Genomic DNA, 13,701 nt, shown 5'->3' on the forward strand with positions numbered 1-13,701 from the left:
AAAAAAAAAAAAAAAAAAAGAATAGAAGCTTTTTAAAACACAAAACCCACTGTTTTTAAAGATGTAAAATGAAGTACAAATTGTGTCCTTGCTTTGTGCAGAGAAGAGAATGTAGAAGGTTTTATTGTTAATGAGAAATGCTTTGCTTTATTCTACAGCCCAAAGCAAAATAACGTACTGCCAAAGAGTTCAGCTTAATATGGGCTTTTCCCCTGGTTTTATTGTTGTTGTTTCAGATTAGTATGAGGGTACAAATGATCCCTTGCTTTCCTTGAAGAGTTATTTTAGGCCTGGTGTGGTGCCTCATACCTGTACTGCCAGCATTCTGGGAGGCTGAGGTGGGAGGATCCCTTGAGCTCAGGAGTTCCAAACCAGCCTGTCCAAGAGTGAGGCCCCATCTCTACTTAGAAAAATTAGCTGGGCATGGTGGCAGGTGCCTATAGTCCCAGCTGCTTGGGAGGCTGAGGCAGGAAGATCACTTGAATCCACGAGTTCGAGGATGCTGGGAGCTAGGCTGACACCATGGCACTCTAGCCTGGGCAACAGAGTGAAACTGTATTTAAAAAAAAAATTAAATTACAAAAGCAACACATGTTATTATACAGAATTCAAGTAGTATAGAAATATGTAAATAAAAAATGAAGGTCTGCTGCCTGTCCCCTCCCACAGAACACCACTGTTGATGGTTTGGCTGTCTACCCTCACACTGAAAGGCTCGCCCATCTCCTTCCTGGATCCACTGTTCCTAGTCTCAGAGCTTTGCTTGTCCTCTGTTATCTTAACCGACTCATTGAGTATTCTGACTAGAGTGTAGTCGTTACATACTTCTGAGCTTTTGTGGTTTCTGTTATTTCCTCAGGAACAAGTAAACACAGATGATGGAGAAGACAACACAACTGAGTCTGAAAACTCCAGTTGTGACGAGTCTGAAATTCCCCCCACTGAGACCGGAAGTCTCCTGGGCAGGGATTCTCTCTCACTTAGCGAAGGCTCCGCTACGGATGAAGACGACACTGAGTATGAGGACTGTCAGGAGGAAGAGGAGGAAGCTTGGCAGACATGTTCAGAAGACAGTGTCCACGATGAAGAGGCCCATGGCCAGGACTGGAGGAAGAGCCATGCAGCAGACGCTGAGGCTCAGGCCAGCAGAGCCCCACAGAAGAGGCAGACATGTAATTTTAGCCACCTGGTGTCAAAGCAGGAATTACTGGAGCTCTTTAAGCAGCTCCACACTGGGAAGAAGGTGAAAGGTGGCCAACTTACTGTTGGGCTGGTAAGATGAAGCAGATCATCAAATTTTACCACACAAGGGTCTTTATTCCTTTATTCCTTCCATAGCTGCACGAGGACCCAGGGACCATTCAGGCTTCTGGCATCATAGGGAACATTACTGCCCTCTTGTTGCCCACTGGCATCTTGGGTTCAGGCAGAGTGACAGGCAGAGCCTAACTCAAAAGATTGAACTTCCTTGAGGCTTATACTGTGTACATACCTGTTCATGTTAAATATATTCTCCAGTCTCCTTCCTATCATGTTACTAAGAGAGACTACAATGAGAGAGTTTTTTTTTTTTGAGACAGTCTCACTATTTTGCCCTCAGTAGAGTGCTGTGACATCACAGCTCACAGCAACTTCAAACTCTTGGGCTTAGGCAATTCTCTTGCCTCAACCTCCCAAGTAGCTGGAACTATAGGCATCTGCCACCATGCCCTGCTTTTTTTTTTTTTTTTCCTCTTTAGAGACAGAGTCTCATTTTGTTGCCCTCAGTAGAGTGCTGTGGCATCACAGCTCACAACAACCTCCAGCTCTTGGGCTTAGGCGTTTCTCTTGCCTCAGCCTCCTGAGTAGTTGGGACCACAGGCGCCCGCCACAGTGCCCGGCTATTTTTTTGTTGGAGTTTGGCCAGGTTTGAACCTGTCACCCTTGGTATATGGGGCTGGCACCTTACTCACTGAGCCACAGGTGCTGCCCATGAGAGAGCTTTTAATGTTGTCTCCAGACTTCTGGTCCAGTGTTCCTTTGGCATCCTGTGATCTTTACTGACTAACACTGTAAACGTTCCAAGTACATATTGGGAAGAATCCCAGCATCTTGGGGCCAGGCAAAATATGTGCATATGGCAGATGCTTTAGTTGTATAAAAGCTACATAGCAAATAGGAAAAGGGAGATCATATCCCCAACTAGATAAACCCTAATTCCTAAATCCCAAGAGGAAATTATGACTGATTTAAAGTCTCACAGCTGGCTCGGCACCTGTAGCTCAAGTGGCTAAGGCGCCAGCCACATACACCTGAGCTGGCGAGTTCAAATGCAGCCCAGGCCTGCCAAACAACAATGACAACTACAACCAAAACATAGCCCAGTGTTGTGGCAGGCGCCTATAGTCCCAGCTACTTGGGAGGCTGAGGCAAGAGAATCACTTAAGCCCAAGAGTTGGAGGTTGCTGTGAGTTGTGACACCACAGTACTGTACCCAGGGCGACAGCTTGAGACTCTGTCTCAAAAAAAATAACAAATAAAAAAAAGTCTCACAGCTTTTCAGTTACATGTCAAATACGGCTGCAGTCCCCACCTCCCAGGCTGCAGACTGGTACCAATCTGTAGTCTGTTAGGAACTAGGCCACGCAGGAGGAGATGAGCATGGGCCTATATCACCACCCAAGCTCTGCCTCCTATCACATCGGCTACAGCATTAGAGTCTCCTAGTGTAAATTGTGTGTACAAGAGATTCAGGTCAGGTGCTCTTTATGAGAATATGAGCCCCCGGTGTGCATGGAAAAACTGTCTCCTGAGAAACTGGTCCCCAGTGCCTGAAAGGTTGGGGACCACTCAAATAGAGCTCATTCTAATTATTTTTGAACCCTCTTCCTTGCCCCTACCCAAAAGCCTACTTAAAATGACTAAAGTAGATTGACATTTGAGTGTACTAGTTAACAGAGTTGTCTCTGGCATTAAGTGCATTTCTCAGTTCTGTAGTAAAACTAACTTGTTACAACATTGGGGAAGTTAATTAATTTGTCCTGTCCTCAAGTCTTCATTGTCTGCATTGCTAAAAATTCCTTTCCATGTGCATCACAAACCTTAAGTTCTTCACAAGTAAGTTTATTTTTTTTTTAATTTTAATTTTTTTTTTTTGAGAGAGAGTCTCACTTTGTCGCCCTTAGTAGAGTGCTGTGATGTCATAGCACTACTGGGCTTAAGTGATTCTCTTGCCTCAGCCTCCCAAGTAGCTGGGACTATAGGCACCTACCACAATGCCCGACTATTTTTAGATTCAGGGTCTTGCTCTGGCTCAGACTGGTCTTAAACTCCTGAGCTCAAACAATTCACCGCCTGCCCACCACCCCTTGGCCTCCCAAAGTGCCAGGAGTACAGGTGTGAGCCACTGCTCCTGGCCCTTTTTTTTTATTTTTTTTGCAGTTTTTGGCCGGGGCTGGGTTTGAACCCACCACCTCCAGCAGATGGGCCAGTGCCCTACTCCTTTGAGCCACAGGCACTGCCCTGGTCCTATTTTTTCTTTTTTGAACTTTTCTGGAAACACTTAGTAGCCTCTCTCTTTTTCTGAATTTCTTACTCCAGAAATGCTGAGTGTAGGTTAATTTACTCATTCTACAAATACATACTGATCACCTTCCACAAATTAAAAACATTTGTATGTTATGATCAGGAGTCCTCAAACTACAGCCTGCGGGCCACATGCAGCCCACCTAGGACATTTATCCAGCCTGCTTGGTATTTTTGCTGCCAGTGCCTGTCTCACTTGTCCCGGGACCCACAGTCCAGCCCTCCAACGGTCTGAGGGACAGTGAAGTTTGAGGACCCCTGGTTGAGATTATTAAAATGACCACTCACCTTCAGCCAGTGTGGAAGATGCAGTGGAAACTGTGAACTGCCTGTAGATGGAGCAGCGAGGGAGATGGGGGCACAGAAGTGAGATTTACTGTAGCATCTTCTGCTAACAGCCACACCTATAAAATAAAATGCACATAGTGTGACCATTCATCACTGGGTCTGAATTAACACCTTGACTGCTACAGTAGAAAAGAAAACTTTTCCTTGGGGCCCATGTGGCTCCCAAAGTAAAGAGATGTGTGAGTTATATGTGCTTCACAAGCATGAGTTAAATACAACTTCCATGGCAGTTATTAATATACCCACACCACAGGAGGAAAAAAAAAAGATGTCTGTCAACAGACGCAGCATCTGTTCGGGTCATCTGAAATAACTAGAAACTCGGGCTAGTGTTACTACCACTTGTGTGATATCTTGGGTCTTTGATAGATGTACCATGTAACTATTTGGTAACTTCCGGGTCTCTTCTAGGTGGGCTACCCTAATGTTGGTAAGAGCTCAACAATCAACACCATCATGGGCAACAAGAAAGTATCTGTATCTGCCACCCCTGGGCACACAAAGCATTTCCAGGTATTTCTATAGTTCTTTGCTACTCACATTCGGCTTTTCTTTTCCCTTCATCCACTGCATGCCCAGCATAAACCTTGTCCTTGCCTTTCAGACTCTGTATGTGGAGCCTGGCCTCTGCTTATGTGACTGCCCAGGCCTAGTAATGCCGTCTTTTGTGTCTACCAAGGCAGAAATGACTTGCAATGGAATCCTCCCAATTGACCAGATGAGAGATCACGTCCCACCTGTGTCTCTGATATCCTTTCTGCTTCGGAAACACTCTGGTGGTTACGTATATGTTAGGGTTTCAGAGTTGTTTTGGACGTTTGAGGGATTCGGGTTGCTCTCTTAAGAACAAGTTTATATAGTGAGGGAGCATCGGATCTTCAGAATTAGAAGCTCCTCTCCTCATGTTTCAGCAGTGTAGCTTTGTATAAATGGAAGAGCCCAGGCTTTGAATCCTCAGCCCCACGTTGCGAACCTATTTAACACTGCCATTTGACTATTTGAGTGACCTTGGAAAACTTGCTTAACCTTCTAAACTCTGCTTTTCTATAAAATGAGGACGCTATCATCTATATCTTAGTTTATTGTGAGTATTCAGTTATTAGAACTAACATTTATTGAACACTTGTTGTGTGCTAGTCTGAATTCGTACCAAGTAGTATCTCATTGAACCCTCAACCCCTGAGGTGGGTACTGCCATTATTCCCATTTCCTTAAGGAAACGGAGACACAGAGAAGTTAAATTATTTGTCTAAGATCTCATAAGTAGCAAGTAGATTAGGAGCTCTGCTACTTCTCTACAGCGTGAGTTAACTAACTTGAACCATCGAGGGTCACTATTACACTGGCATGAAGAAAGTACTCAAAGTTAGATCTGTGCAAGGTCTTAAAAGTTCACACTGCTTATAAGCTATCAGGCTTGTCTGCTACTGATGTGGGAATGCCGAGAGAAGACAGGAGACTTCTGAGACTGTGGCACACTATTCTATTTGTTAGCTTGTAAGCAGGGTAAAATTCTAGACCCTGCATGGTTCTTTTTTTTTTTTTGAGACGGAGCCTCAAGCTGTACCCCTGGGTAGAGTGCCATGGCATCACGCTCACAGCAACCTCCAACTCCTGGGCTCAAGCGAGTCTCCTGCCTCAGCCTCCCAAGTAGCTGGGACTACAGGCACCCGCCACAATGCCTGGCCATTTTTTGGTTGCAGCCATCATTGTTGTTTGGTGGGCCCCGGCTGGGGATTTGAACCCGCCACCTTAGGTATATGTGGCTGGCGCCTTAGCCGCTTGAGCCACAGGCGCCAAGCTGACCCTGCATGGTTCTTAAAAAGATCCTCATGACTACATTTAAGGCTGTAGCTTTTTGTTTACCCCAATTTGTTTGTTTACCCCATTCTATAAGAAATGAGTAAGAATTAGTTTCTCTCTAGGATAAATTAAAAATAGTATAATTGAACTAAATCTGTGTATAGCAACCTGGGTAAATCTCAAAACGGTACACATATATACAGTGGGACACCGTTTTTGTAAAAATTGTTATCTCACAAAAGACTTTGTATTTATAGATAGCTATGAACATGAAAGTATGAAAAGTGGACTGAAAGATGCACCATATTGAGTCCCTCTATAAATGAATAATCAGACGTGTGTTGTGCATTTACTATAAGCCACATGACACTAAGTGCTGTGGAGGACATAGACGTAAATCGGAGGTGGAGATCAGTTGGGGAGGATGTGAGGCATACACTAATAACTGCGGTTCAAGATAGAATAATGTTAGTGGCTTAAGAAAAGTATAGACCAATTGTGGGAGATTAGACATAGGAGGAAAAATCTTGTATTAACTGTAGATGTTAGATGCAGAATATGTGCTTTATTTCTGAATTGAGATCATCTCACAGATTAATAGTTTATTTAACCTTTTCTGGGTAAAAATCTATCATCTTTAAGGTCTGTTACAGATATTTTAATAATTGTTTTAAAAGAATTCATTTGGAAATGGTCATTGGTGTATAAGGCTTTGTTTTAAAAGGAAGAAAACAACTGGATCTTTTTAAATTGCTGAATATTCTTTGGAGAAGAGAAAGGGTGTTTGTCATAGAAGTGGTGAGACACTATGTTCTTAGAAGCACATTTCAGATGCCATGGGGAAGAGGGGACCAGCTGGAGAGACTGGATTCCTTAACAAGCTTACATTTGCCAGAATATTCCAAGACATGTTTTAGAAGCTACCTATGGCATTAATATCATAAAGCCTAGAGAGGATGACGATCCCCATCGACCTCCAACATCAGAAGAACTGTTGACAGCTTACGGATGTGAGTCATGATTTATTTTAAAACATAAGCAAAGATAACAGTGTAGTTAATAAAAATAAGAATAATTCATGAAAAGAAATACTATTCTGCAAAGATACAGACTTAGGATTTTTCTTTAGCATTTTTTACCCTATCTTCCAAAGTTGATAGTTTTTTTGTTGTCTTTGCCTACAAAGTAGTCCAAAGCAAAAGCCTTTAGGACATGTGCTGCTTTGATGGTTCCCAAGTACAGACACAGGAGTTCTGATCTGAAGATGTGTTGGCTTTTTCTCGAGTTTCCTCCCAGACAGAGAAGAAAAGGGATGTTTTGGGAAAAAATGAATATGCTTTCCAGAGCAAGAGAGGAAAATCACAAGGGGAGCATCAGAAGGGAATGCCTTCAGAGACTGGGACAGGGCAGAATGGTCAGGATATTGGCACAAAGCAGCCCCCTTCCCCTTCCACCAGCCCCTCATAAACTTTATTTGGCATTAAAATGAACTCCTAGCTCTCCTACTTCCATGTTTTACCTCACTTTTATCATTTTTACTTAAATATGAGCTTTAACTAAAGATGGAGAACTCGTGTCTACCTAAAGAAATAGCAAGTGTTAGAAACATTGCTGTACCTGTGTGGCTTGTCTTAAGGAACTATCACTGGCTGGGAAAGAGTAATTATTTGAGTATTTACTGACAGAGAAAGGTAATTCGATATGAGCCACACTTAAATCAGACTTTGAACTTAGACACTCTAAAGAGGATAAGTACTAAACAGCTGTGGTAAGATACTATCATTACAGAATCATAAAACAAGAAAAGACCTTAAAGATCACCCCACCTTCTGGCCTCCCTTTTTAAGATCAGTAATCTGAATTCCAAGCATGGAAATGACTTGCCCAGGGTGAGGTGGCATAGCCTGGATGAGACCTCTCCACGATGCTAGCCTGAAAAACAAGGAAAGGTGAACTTCCAGATACTGGAAATTATGAGTCTTTTAAGATTTTTCATCTAATGCTACTTGATAAAGCCAGAGTAAGGAAAGGCCAGTTTAAAAAACCACATGACCACACACATAGAGTTTCTACAGGTCCATACACGGTAAAATCTCTGGCACGAAATTTTGTTTGTTTTGAGAGACAGAGTCTCACTTTGTCACCCTTGGTAGAGTGCTGTGGTGTCATAGCTCACAGCAACCTCAAACTCTTGGGCTCAATCAATTCTCTTACCTCAGCCTCCCAAGTAGCTAAAACTACAGGAGCCTGCCACAATGTCCAGCTATTTTTAGAGACGGGGTCTCTCTTACTCAGACTAGTCTCCTGAGCTCAGGTAATCCACCTGCCTCAGCCTCCCAGAGTGCTAGGATTACAGGCGTGAGCCACTGCATCTGGCCCGGAATCACCTTTTTCTATGCATTGTTTTTGTCTTAAAGATTTATAGGAATTATTATATTTGTTATATGTGGTAGACACATTTTCCCCAATTTTTTTTTTTTTATGGTTTTTTGGTCCCTATAGAAGCTGACAGTTTATTAATAGAGTTTTTTTTTTTCCTTTTTGGCTTGGCTGCATTTGATATTTGACTTGTAAAGTTTTTCTTTATCCCGAAAAGATAAAACTGTCTTCCTGTAATATTTGTTTTCCTAACATTTAGATTTTTAATCTCCCTAACTTTATTTTTGTGCATTGTATGAATTAGGATTCTATTTTCTTCTAAACTAAAAAAGCCAATACACATCTAGTATGTAAGGGAGCTGAGTTTTTAACCCAGCTTGTCTGCTGAAGCTGTTAATCACTATACTCTGCTACTCTCTTCTAAATGAGCTATCTTACTGGGGAAAATGTAGGTATATAAGAAAACTTGCTCTATTATTGTTGCTTTTGATAATAATATTGACAACATAGCATTCTCCTACAGGTAGCCTAAATGTTTCAGATGAAGGAATGGGCCAGGTGTGAATCACTAGTCCCAGTTCAGGAGGCTGAGGCAGGAAGATCACTTGAGCTCAGGAGTTTGAGGCTGCTGTGCACTCTGATTGCATCTGTGAACAGCCACCACATTCCAGCCTGGGCAACATAGTGAGACCCCATCTCTTAAAAAGGGGGAAGGGTAGAGAAAATAATTGAAGTAGAGAAAAATTGAATGTGTCTTCCATAGTGTGATAATAGGTCGTGTTAGGATATCAGATATAACTATATAGTCTATTATCCTAGATTATGAACTATAATGCTAACCAAAATACATTCTGCAATGATAATTTTCGAAAAGTAAGGGTAGGAATGCATAGTTAGTGTAGTAGTAGACTAAATGACTAAAAAGATATCACCTCATTTGTCTTTGTTGTGATTTTCTGTCTCCTGAGGTTTTATAGAATTTGTTTCTCCTCACAGATATGCGAGGATTCATGACAGCGCACGGACAGCCAGACCAACCTCGATCTGCACGCTACATCTTGAAAGATTATGTCAGTGTAAGTGAACCCTGCTTCTTACTCTTCTCCAATAAGTATATGTTTTCCACATTCTGTATTCTTAGATAATGGCAACCTATTAAGCTAGAAGGGAGATAATTTTTCATTGAGATTGTGTTATAACTGGAGTTGTATTCTTAATTCAGGGTAGTTAACATATGAATTATAGAAGTGACTGGTAACATATTATGAAAGGAAAGATGAAGATTTCTGAACCTATTCTGAGTGAAAAATATCAATTTATGCATCTGGTTTTTCATTTTCCTACAGCTCTTTGCATATATGATCTCAGTAAAAATATACATAACAAAGATGTGAGATAATCCTGACATTACAAATAAGGTGCAGTTTTGAGTTTTCCTTATCAGTACAATGGAGGTTAACAGTGCCTGTCTCTTGAGATGATTATAGTAAATAAGTGAAACACTAATGAGCCCCCTATGTAATCGTTACATAGTAAGTTTAATTCTTTCTACAAATATTACAGGGCCTTGATAACAACTAATTGTGAGGATTTGGTTTTATTCCCTCCTCTTCTCAAACCACGTTAGTGAAACTCTTGGAGCATAGAAATAGAAGTGGGCACCTGTATGGTCTCGTCTTCAGTTGGGGAAGAAAATAGTTAACACTACTGGTATGGATAAATCATTTATTCATTTTTAATTTTTTTTGTAAAGACAGAGTCTCACTTTGTTGTCCTCAGTAGAGTGCCATGGCGTCACACAGCTCACAGCAACCTCCAGTTCTTGGGCTTAGGCGATCCTCTTGCCTCAGCCTCCCGAGAAGCTGTGATTACAGGCGCCTACCACAACGCCCAGCTATTTTTTTGTAGCAGTTTGGCCAGGGCCAGGTTTGAACCTGCCACTCTCAGTATATGGGGCCGGCACTCTACCCACTGAGCCACAGGCACCACCCGGATAAATCATTTATTAAACTACCATTTATTTAACTGTGGAAGATGCAAAGATGAGTTTAGACCAGGCCTCCTTTGGGAGGCTGAGGCAGGGAGATCACTTGATCACAGGAGTTTGTGACCAACCTATGCAGAAGCAAGACCCCCATCTCTAATAAAAATAGAAAAATTAGCCAGATGTTGTGGTGAGTACCTGTAGTCCCAGTTACTCTGAGGCTGAACCAGGAGGATCACTTGAGCCCAGGAGTTTGAGGTTGATAATGCCACGGCACTCTACCGAGGGCAACAAAATAAAACTGTCTCCAAAAAAAAAAAGAGTTTTTAGAGCAGTTATGGTAGAAAGAGGCAAATTTATACCTAGTGAGCAATTGCACCCCACATGGAGGAATTTGGGGACTATCTTATGTCAGTATGCTATCCCAGTATTCCCATTAGTACAGTCATAACTGTCCAATTGTGTCTTGGGTTTAGTTTAGAAAATATTCACCGTAAGTATCATATGAATGTATCGAGGAAGGTAAAAAGCACAGCAAAGATGATTTCATTCTAGCCTGGGATCCGTGGGAAGAGGTAGGTCTCTAGAACACTTTCATCATTGGTGTATTAGAGTGAGGACTCTATGGTTGTAATAGACCAAAACTGGACTCAGCTGGCTTATAAAGCTCTGTCAGTGTGACTGGTTAGAGAGATCTCCTCTGGGGACACAGATGGTATTCAGATGTGCTGTTACCGTTCATGTCTTTGTAGGGTAAGCTGCTGTATTGTCATCCGCCTCCTGGAAGGGATCCTGTGACCTTTCAGCATCAACACCAGAGACTCCTAGAGAACAAGACAAACGGTGATGAAATAAAAATGCAGCCCAGTGGAAATAAAAAAGCAAAGCAGATTGAAAATGTAGTTGACAAAACTTTTTTCCATCAAGTAAGTTTTAATTTTTTTCTTTAATTCCTGATCCAACAAACCTTTTAAACAGTTTTGAGATATCTTTCACATGCCATAAACAAATTTTAATCACCCCAGAAAGAAGCCGCATACTCATGAGCAGTCATCCTCATACCCCTCCCCCAAACCTTGCCAGCCGCTGATCTACTTCCTCTCTCTACAGATTTGTCTGTTCTGGACATTTCATGTGAATGGAAGTATATACTACGTGGTCTTTTACGATTTCACATAGCGTAATACCTCAAGATTGATAGCGTGTGTCAGTATTTCTCCCCTTTTTGTTACCATGTCACATTTCATTGTGTAGATATACCATGGTTTGTTCATCTGTTGATCATCTGATGGACATTCTGGGTGTTTCTACCTTTTAGCTATTAGGAATAATGCTGCTTTGAACATTTATGTTCAAATTTTTTTGTGGTTATGAATTTTTAGTTTTGGGGATATATACCTAGGCGTGGGGTTCCCGGGTCACATTGTAGCTCCATGTGTAACATTTGAGGCACTGCCAACCTTTCCAAAAGTGACTGAAACCACTTTACATTCTCAAACCCATGAGCTGAGGCAGTCCACCTGGCTCGGCCCCCCAGAGTGCTAAGATGACAGGAGTGAGCCACTGGGCCCGGCCACCACCTTACATCCTCACCAAGTGTGTTAGGTTTCTGATCTGTCCACATCCTTATCAACATTATTTTCTGCCTTTTTTAATTCAAGTCATCCTAATACATGTGAAATGGTATCTTGTGCTGGTTTTGATCTGTATTTCCCTAATGACCTTCAGCATCTTTTCATACATTCATTGGCACATGTGTATTTTCTTTGGAGAAATGTCTATTATTATTGAGTTGTAAGAGTTCGTTGTATATTTTGGATATATACAAATACAATTCCCTTATCAGATTTATGATTTGCAGATATTTCACCTAGATAGTCAACTGTCTTTTCTCTGAGCCAACACATTTGGTGGTAGAAAGTGCTAAAAATAAAAAAATAAAAAATAACAGGCTTTATAAATGTCTTCTGCACTTTTCAAATACTAATGACTTCAATTGCTTATATAACAGCTATAGTTTGTAGGCAGCATTTTATTTTAATTTATTTATTAAGTTATTTTGAGACAGAGTTTCACTTTGTTGCCCTCAGTACAGTGCTGTGGCATCATAATTCACAGCAATCTACCTGCCTCCACCTCCCAGAGCACTAGCATTACAGGCTTGAGCCACCTCGCTTGGCCTTGTAGGCAGCATTTTAAAGGACAAATGTGTTTGCAGGAAAATTAAATCATACAGTTGTACCTAATATACTTTATTTTTATTTTACTTTATTTTTGAAACAGATTCTCACTACATTGCCCTTGTAGTGCCATAGCATCATAGCTCACAGTAACCTCAAACTCTTGGGATTAAGCAATTCTCCTGCCTCAGCCTCCCAAGTAGCTGGGACCACAGGTACCCGCCCGCCTCTGTGCATGTGGCTGGCACCATAACCACTATGCTACGGGTGCCCAGCCCTAATATACTTTTAAAATTTTTTTAGTGAATACCATAGCAAAAAGGGGAGGGGGGGCTGTCAGCTGCATCCAGTGGTTTCTGTATTTATTCGGTGCTTTGTCTGTGTACCTCACATGATGATCCGGGGAGGCAAGCCAAGCAAATGTTACCCAATTTGACCACTGAGGACATTGAGGCACAAAGAGACTAAATGACTTAGCCAAGGGCACTTGTTGTAATTCTTTGCTGAGCACTGAGAAATAAAAAGTACAGGCTCGGAGCCTATGGCTCAGGTGGCTAGGGCTCCAGCTACATACACCTAAAGTGGCGGGTTCGAATCCAGCCCGGTCCCGCCAAACAACAATGACGGCTGCAACCAAAAAATAGCCGGACGTTGTGGCGGGCGCCTGTGGTCCCAGCTACTTGGGAGGCTGAGGCAAGAGACTCACTTGAGCCCAAGAGTTGGAGGTTGCTGTGAGCTGTGATGCCACGGTACTATACCCAGGAGGACAGCTTGAGGCTCTGTCTCCAAAAAAAAAGAAGGAAATAAAAAGTGCACAGTGCACTACCAGATGTTCTTTGGTTTCCTACTAATTAAAATAACCCAAGTTGGTTTCAATTTCAATATTTTGTATTTATATTTATAAAAAAGTAATATGCAAACAAAAAATGTATGAAATGATAAAGCTTATCATTTATCAATAAAAATTTAATAATCCGGCTCAGCGCCCATAGCTCAGTAGTTATGGGTTATGGTGCCAGCCACATTCACTGAGGCTAGCGGGTTCAAACCCAGCCAGGGTCTGCTAAACAACAGTGACAACTGCAACCAACAAATAGCTGGGCATCGTGGCAGGCACCTGTAGTCCCAGCTACTTGGGCTGAGGCAAGAGAATCGCTTAAGTCCAATAGGTTGCTGTGAGCTATGACACCACAACACTCTGCTGAGGGTGACATAGTGACACTCTATCTCAAAAAAAAAAAAAAAAACATTTGGGCTCGGCGCCCATGCACAGTGGTTACGATACCAGCCACATACACTGAGGGTGGCAAGTTCGAACCCGGACCATGCCAGCTAAGCAACAATGACAACTGCAACAATAACAAAAAAAAAAAAATAGCCAGGTGTTGTGGTGGGCATCTACATGGGAGGCTGAGGCAAGAGAATTGCTTGGGCCCAAGAGTT

The 13,701-nt window shown here is 42.0% G+C and overlaps 1 protein-coding gene across 1 annotated transcript in view; it reads left to right on the top strand.

The window, feature by feature from the left end:
* The window catches only part of LSG1 (large 60S subunit nuclear export GTPase 1), a 33,245-nt gene that overhangs the window by 16,437 nt on the left and 3,107 nt on the right, over positions 1–13,701 (top strand). The window contains exons 8-13 of the mRNA XM_003792689.3: positions 860–1,273; positions 4,324–4,425; positions 4,517–4,660; positions 6,602–6,725; positions 9,091–9,170; positions 10,831–11,004. Coding sequence (XP_003792737.1) covers positions 860–1,273; positions 4,324–4,425; positions 4,517–4,660; positions 6,602–6,725; positions 9,091–9,170; positions 10,831–11,004 — 1,038 coding nt within the window. The remainder of the gene's footprint in view (positions 1–859; positions 1,274–4,323; positions 4,426–4,516; positions 4,661–6,601; positions 6,726–9,090; positions 9,171–10,830; positions 11,005–13,701) is intronic.

This window comes from Otolemur garnettii, unplaced genomic scaffold (assembly GCF_000181295.1).
Source record: "Otolemur garnettii isolate 467f Iridium unplaced genomic scaffold, OtoGar3 scaffold00060, whole genome shotgun sequence".
Lineage (NCBI taxonomy): Eukaryota > Metazoa > Chordata > Mammalia > Primates > Galagidae > Otolemur > Otolemur garnettii.